Genomic DNA, 7882 nt, shown 5'->3' with positions numbered 1-7882 from the left:
ACACCACACTACACCACACCACACCACACCACACCACATCACCACCACACCACCACCACTTTTCAGTCCAATGATATTTTTAAATTCATTATTGCTACCTCCAGGAGAATTTATGTAGTTTACAAAGGACCTTTGATAATAGAAGTGGTAAATTAAGGTTATAAGTATTAATCTACAAATCTTGAAAAATCCCTCCCACATGGATTATAATCGTCTGGAGGTAGCAGGAATAAAAGAAAAAATTACGCCATTGTACTGAGGGGGGTTACTATCTGGTTATCAATTGCCGTACGTCTAATCCCAGAGTTCATCCAGGGTGGCCTAGCAGTAAAGCCTCCCAGCTAATCCACCACCACTCATCTACTCTCTCCTCCCAGTCCAAGCCGCCCTTCCTCAGGTGGTTTTATGATAGCTTAATGGGTATGACTTGCAAAGAATCATGAGTGTGGAGAGGCGAATGACTGAACTGTAATGTATCGAGAAAAGGTTGCAACAAATACACACACACACACACACACACACACACACACACACACACACACACACACACACACACACACGCTTACACACACACACGCGCTTACACACACACACACACACACGCTTCACACAGGTGCGTGAACACGAACAAAAACAATTTTTATCTATTTACCTTACACTTTTTTTGTACAAAAGTTAGAAATGATATAAAACAAAGTAAATAGCAACACTTTTCAAGATAAATGAAATGGGAAGACAAAAATACGCAGGAAATAAAAGATGGAGAAATAAAGTGAGAATATCTATCAATCTATCTATCAATCTGTCTGTCTATATGTACGTATATGTAATGAGAAATACGGTTAGTTAGTTTTTTTTAACAGAAAAATTATATGGAAAGAATAAAGTAAGTAACAAATAAAATGAAAGGGGAAAACAAAAACAGAAAACGCAAGATAAAAAAACAAAAAACAAACAAACATACACGAAAGGGGGGAGAGCTACAATATACTCTAAAACTGGTCCAAAATAAAGTAATATTTGCAGGTAATGTTACTACCTGGCCGTACTGTAGGCTCGCGTGCTACCTGTCCTGTCACTACTCAATAAAGGACCAAGGTTGACATCTGGATCCACAGGTGAGACGCAAAGGTAAGGATGGGGGGAAAGGTGGGAATGGTGGAGGGGTAGGAATGGTGGAGAGGTAGGAATGGTGGAGAGGTAGGAATGGTGGAGAGGTAGGAATGGTGGAGAGGTAGGAATGGTGGAGAGGTAGGAATGGTGGAGAGGTAGGAATGGTGGAAAGGTAGGAATGGTGGAGAGGTAGGAATGATGGAGAGGTAGGATTGGTGAAGAGGTAGGATTGGTGAAGAGGTAGGAATGGTGGAGAGGTAGGCATGGTGGAAAGGTAGGAATGGTGGAGAAGTAGGAATGGTGGAGGGGTAGGAATGGTTAAGAGGTAAGAATGGTGGAGAGGTAGGAATGGTGGAGAGGTAGGAATGGTGGAAAGGTAGGAATTGTGGAGAGGTAGGATTGGTGGACAGGTAGGAATGGTGGAAAGGTAGGAATGGTGGAGAGGTAGGAATGGTGGAGAGATAGCAGTGGTGAAGAGGGAGGAATGGTGGAGAGGTAGAAATGGTTAAGAGGTAGGAATGGTGGAGATAAGAATGGGAATGGTGGAGGGGTGAAACTAATGAAGAAATAGATATAGTGGAAATTAAGACTGGCAGAGAGGTCAGAATGGTGGAAAGAGAAGCATGAAATAAGAAAGAGAGGTTAGAATGATGGAGAAAAAAGAATGGTGAAGTGAGAATGGTGGAGAGGAGAGAAAGGAGATATGAGCAGTGGAGAGGTATGATGGTGGAGATACAGGAATGATAAGAGGTAAAAATGGTGGAGATAAAAAAAGGTACAGAAATAATGATAAAACAGGCAAAATCAATCGTGGAAATAGCAATAAAAGAAAGAACGATAGGGAAGCAGGAATGACAGAAGCTATCATAATGGTGGCATAAAGGCAAGAACGCTAGATGTATAAAAAAAAATTAAAGAGATAAACATGGCCGAAATATGAATGTTGGAGGCAGATAAGGTGGAGAAACAAGAATGGTGGAGATGAAAATGATGGAGAGAGAGGTGGTAAAGAGGTAGGAATGATGGGGATACAAGGGAGGTGGTTATAAGAAAGGAGGAGTGAAGGGAGTGTGGGGAATGTGAGGGTGATGGTCAGGGAATGAGTGGCGAACATCTAAGATCAGATACAGAGCTTTAATGATTACTTACTACCGTCTGGATCTGCATGTAAAAAGAAAAAGGATTGACCACAGCACATCGCTCTCTCTCTCTCTCTCTCTCTCTCTCTCTCTCTCTCTCTCTCTCTCTCTCTCCACCCTGACCTCTGACCTCATATCCTTGTGTGACTCACCTGGCCCAGGGTCGCTACAGGTCAGGCTTACAGGTGTACGCCCCTCATGAGTTGTACACACACACACACACACACACACACACACACACACACACAAATAACCACTTCTACTAGGCACACTTATATAATTAATTTCATAAGTATATCATTGGTCATTAAATATTTGTAAGAATAGGACAATGGAATAATAATAATGATGATGATGATGATAGTGATGATAGTTGACAGTTCTGATATTTAGTGACTTGAAAATGCGTGATATAAAGAGTTCCACCCACTTCACCACACACACCCACGATAAGACTGGCTGAAAATGCCTGAAAGATAAGCTGCTTTTTCCTGAACAAGATAGAAGATAAGAAAAATGATACTATGCTCAGTTCACCCCCCCACACACCACACCTTCAACAGACTCTCTTAGTTTATGGTAATTTTTTTTCTATAGTTTTTTTTTCCTGTATATCGACTTACCTGGCGAGAATCGACGCCGAGATGTGTTCTGGAGGGGGACGCGTCGAATGTCTCTCGGTAGAAGTCCTCGGAGGAGTCGACCCGCCCTCTGCCCACCTCGTAGTCGTCCTCGGTCTCGCCGTAGGTGTCTCGACTCCGGCTCTGCTTCGGGTAGTCCTCGCGCAGTTCGAAGTCGTCCCTCACACGACCGGGGTGGGAGTGTGAGTGGTGGTGGTCGTAGTCGTCTCTTAACCTCGGTGGATGGTCGTAATCGTCTAAAATTCTAGAAGAAGGGTGGTCGTACTCCTCCCTGCCCCTGGACGACCCGAAGTCATCTCTGTGTCGTGAGGTGCTGCTGTACTCGTCCTTCACTCTGGATGGCGAGTGTTCATAGTCGTCCCTCACTCGCGAAGGAGAATGTTCATAGTCGTCTCTTACCCTGGGAGACGAACGTTCATAGTCGTCCCGTACTCGAGATGGAGAATGTTCATACTCCTCCCTCAGCCTGTGTGACGAGTGTTCATAGTCATCCCTTATTCTACCTGACGTATGTTCATAATCATCCCTTATCTTAGACGATGAATGTTCAAAATCGACCCTCGATCTGGACGGTGAGTGTTCATAGTCGTCCCTGCCTCGAGACGGTGAGTGATCATAGTCGTGCCTGCTTCTTGCCGGAGATGAGTCGTACTCATCTCTGATTCTGGAGGAGTGGTCGTAGTCGTCCCTGTGCCTGGAGGGGGAGTGGTCGTACTCCTCCCTGACTCGGGTGGACGGCAGCACGTCGTACTCCTCCAGGCCTCGCTTCTCATAGTCATCGTACTGCTGCTGGCGTGGGTGTGACCTGCTGGGTGCCTGGCCTCCTAGGGCGTGGGCGTGGGCGAGGGCGTGGGCGAGGGCGTGGTGGGTGGATAGTGCCTTCCCCCCAGCGGCGCCGTTGAGCTCCCCTGTGTGGCTGTGGCGCCGCTGCGGCTGTGGCGGGGAGACGGACTGTTAGTTTCTAGGCGCCGCGAACCTCACCTCACTACACTACACTGTCTGTACTCAAGCTAGGCTGCAACCTAAGGCATGACATTCCACCTCAACATCAGCTTATGAATGTGGCTTTAATCCCACCTCAACATCTGCTCATGAATCTGGCTTTGTACTCCACCTCAACATCTGCTCATGAATTTGGTTTTGCTTGTGCATTTGGAATCGCCGATTAGTTTGGCCCTATTCTGAATATAGTGACATCGGTAAGCTAGGGTGTGAGAGGGACTACAAGAATTCAAGGGACTGCTACTTCATCTCTACAGTGAAGTATGAGGTACTCGCTACTGGGCACTATTTCCATTCAACACATCACATAAAGTGCAATGTCTTCTTAATCAAATACCGGAGTATAAGAAAATCAATTCCTTAATAGTATACCTTTGCACTTCCCACTACATCTTGTGTGTTTGGCAACAATCTCTCGGAATATCTTTTTTGAAGTAATTTCTCTCCCCTCGGCCGACTTCTGCACTCCTCCTCTTCTGATTCTCCTTTCTTATCGAACTCTTCATTATTGATTCTACGCGTCTTGGTGGAGTCTGCCCAGGTTACGCCTTCCTTGAAGCTTCCATTCTCTCTCTTAGCTTTCCCGCTTCGTTTTCTTTCAAGGCTGACTCTAGCCGCCTCCCGCCTGGAGGTGATGATGGCGCCGTTGCTCATCTCCACACCAGAATCCTCGCTGGGAGTCTCACGCACGCCCTGACCGGCATCACCCATCCGAGGCTCCTTCAACACAGCTTCCTCTTGTCCTTCACAAATTGGTTTTTCATCTGCGTGGATTTCCATTCGGTTGTACATCTCGATATAATCATCCAAATTGGAGATTTGTCCACCATAACCATCGGTCTGTGTGTGACATAAAAAGTCTGGGTTGTAGCAGTACGGTACATGAGGCACTAACACAGGCTAGCACGGAACAACATACTCTCACTCACTGTTGTCTAGGCAAGGCTAGGGTTAGGCAGCAGTGACGGCCGCCGTGACACTACACTAGGCAGCAGCTACCCTCGCCAGCACCACCACGGCGCGGCAGCCTACATACTGCAGGTTACGTGAGGGTCTGGGTGGTGCAGGGCAGGGTGACCTGACGGCACTACCGGTCAGGCAGTCAGGCGGCATACGTGGCAGAGCAGGGGTGTGGGTGCTCCTCTTCATAGTGGTGGGGGACGTGGAAGGGTAGAGGTGTACTACTCGACATGTCTACCAAGTACAGACTTTCAGTATCTACCTTTTATTTTTAGTTCGTGGATTAAATCTACCAGTGGTGGGGGTGTGGTGCATCATAAACAATGTAAAGTGATTTTTTCTTATTAAGGAACTATGTTCAATCAGACTTGCTTGCGACTACAGAGTAACTTACTAGATGCGGGTGTGTAGGGTGGAAGTAAGGTGGCAACGACTATCTTAAGTGATGAAATAATGACAGGTTGAGCTGCTAAGATGGGGATGCTTAACTGCAGTGAAAACTATGGTACCCATACTATAAATCAGTGCCTTGCATTAAAGGGCAAAGTGCATATTTTGACGTCACACATGTCTTTCACTTCAATTAGGTCTCGTGTGGTTGCGGAGTCTCGACTGGCAAAATCAATTGAAGTGTGTTGGCTGGTGTGCTGATGCGACCTGTGTGCTGAGGACAAGATGCTGGCGAGGCTGGGGCAAGAAGACGCCGCTGTGCCTGTGGGCGTCTGTGCTGGAGTGAGTGAGTGTGCAGTGCACCCCAGCCGCCACTACAGGGTAGTGCCAGGACACAACTCATGCTGGGCCACGCCACACACACACATACACACAAAGGCTGCTCAGTCACTGCTCACTAACACTGTCAACTTGCCACTCTCCTCTGCACTTAGAATTACACTTACAAACTAAAAGCACTCACTGAATAACAAGGTAAAATTTTACTTCAGTAATATGCATCGTTGGTGAAACCAAAACAGATGAGTAAATATTTTTCCCCTGGGGAGTTGTATAACATGTGCCATGAGTTTTCTGCTGTTATACACTACACATTCGTTAAAAGCTGCTACTGTAATAATACTAACTTACTGTCACCTTTATGCCACTAAAGCAATAACCAATGCAGGCGAAATTATTACGTTACCATTATTACGAGTAGGAGGACCCAGGAAAAATATCACGAAGTTCCCTCTGTTGTGGTTTCACCTATAATTTCATAATTCATTTATAATGAGGTCAGCTACTGATGACACAGTTACTGGCTTCAGACAACACTTGAGTGCTCCGTCACCTGGTGCCACTTACCCCGTCCCTCCCCCTCCCTGCATGGTTAGTTTAGTGAGAATGGGTTGAAGGTGGGTTATTGCAACAGGTGTTTAATCTACCAATTTATTTCGACATGACATACAGGGCTAAACTACGCAAATCTTTACAGTGGAAACTTCCTACAAATTAAGTCTGAAAATACATTACTCAAACATTTGCCAATCTCGACTAATCATAAATAATATAGAGAATGAAACACCTGAGACGAACATGCTACAACACAAGAGGCTACAAAAGGAAGGCAAATAGAGAGAGTAAGAAGGTGCTGAAATCTGTGTTCTTGAAGAAATTGGAACATTCTTCAAAGGTGCGAAAACATGAACTTAGGAGTTATTAAAGGATTAGGTTACATAAATCAGCCCGTTCTGTGTTTCTCAATGCCTTCACTAATAGACTGGTGACTTGAAAATATCTTAAGTATGTGCCGGTAAAGAAAGTACTTAGAAGATGCGTGAATGGCATGGTAAAATGGGGAACAAGGCGGAGGAGAATTGGAGACATGACAGGAAGGAGGAGGTGGGAAAAATGAAACGGGTATGAAGCGGATGGCTCTACAAGGAACGAAGAAGGAGAAGACAAGGAAGATAAATAGCATAATAGTGACCAGGAATAAGAATATAGAGGGAAGGATTTATATGCATAGATTTTGACATAGGTTTATATAAATGCAAGGAAAAAATATAGTCTACGAAGGGTACAAAAGTAATATAATGTGATAACGAACAGTACGTAGTGGAAATAGAAGTTAGTGGACAGACTGTAAGAAAGACAAACTGAAATATGAAGACAAAAATGTGTAAAGAAGAATTAGTAAAAACATAAATAAAGATAATATCAAAAGGAAGAGGGGGAATGCATAGGAACACTGAGAAGGGAAACTGAAAATTACTGTATGTGTGATGATGATGATGATGACAGGATGGGGGGCAACTGAACGACGAAGGTGGGTGAGAGGAGCATGGACGAAGAATTGGAGGACTGATAATGATGATGATGATGATGAACAGGAGAAAGAATGATAAAGGACAAGAACGGCGTAGACTTGAAGGAACATTAAAAACTGCCAGTATGAAAGCTGAAAAGGGATTGTGAGGTGAGAAGAGGTGAGATGAGTTCAGGCCAGGTCACGGTACCCCACCAGACTCTTCTGACCTGCGCTGGCTCCTGGCTCTTAACGCCTTTAATCAAGCGACTTACTGTACCGATTATACCCTTTAAAACACCAGATATAGTTCACCTTAGGAAAACCCTCTCTCTCTCGGAAGGGGTTAATGAAGGCTAGATCTAACACCTTCAGTAAGTACCCCACAAGCTCAAGAATATCCCCTGAGGGTCACATGAGTACAGTGAAAAAAATGAGTCACCGTAGGAAAGTGGTTAAGCGATTCTCAAACCATCGGTTAATTCTCAGGTTCTTATATGCCCTTTTTATGCTGCTTGAAATGATGGCAGTAAGACTTAAGCATTGTTACCCCTTAAGAATCATGAATTATTATCTCTCTATTTTTTAACTCTGGGAAAGGCAAACAGATATTCACATTTAGCAGTATTTTACTTTTAACCCCGACAAGCATGGGAAGTCTTGAAAATTTACAGTTCACATTTATCACTTCACGGAATACGTTCTTCTTTTTCGAAACGTTTCATGAGCAAAATACCGCAGGGAAAATATGCCATTATGTCCTCTTCATGAATCAGGAAATTTGTTAT

The 7882-nt window shown here is 44.6% G+C and overlaps 1 protein-coding gene across 1 annotated transcript in view; it reads right to left on the bottom strand.

The window, feature by feature from the left end:
- Positions 1–2514: 2514 nt before the first annotated feature.
- The window catches only part of dysc (whirlin protein dyschronic), a 229908-nt gene continuing 224540 nt past the window's right edge, over positions 2515–7882 (bottom strand). The window contains exons 10-12 of the mRNA XM_080284054.1: positions 4268–4735; positions 2876–3826; positions 2515–2523 (exon numbers count right to left, since the gene is read on the bottom strand). Of these exons, the coding sequence (XP_080140180.1) occupies positions 2515–2523; positions 2876–3826; positions 4268–4735 (1428 nt within the window). The remainder of the gene's footprint in view (positions 2524–2875; positions 3827–4267; positions 4736–7882) is intronic.

Source organism: Coenobita brevimanus, chromosome 100, assembly GCF_032717465.1.
Source record: "Coenobita brevimanus isolate Jiangsu-jjx chromosome 100, ASM3271746v2, whole genome shotgun sequence".
In the NCBI taxonomy this organism is placed as follows: Eukaryota; Metazoa; Arthropoda; class Malacostraca; order Decapoda; family Coenobitidae; genus Coenobita; species Coenobita brevimanus.
Note: the sequence above shows the minus strand (reverse complement) of the source record. Positions and strands in the feature narration are given on the sequence as shown.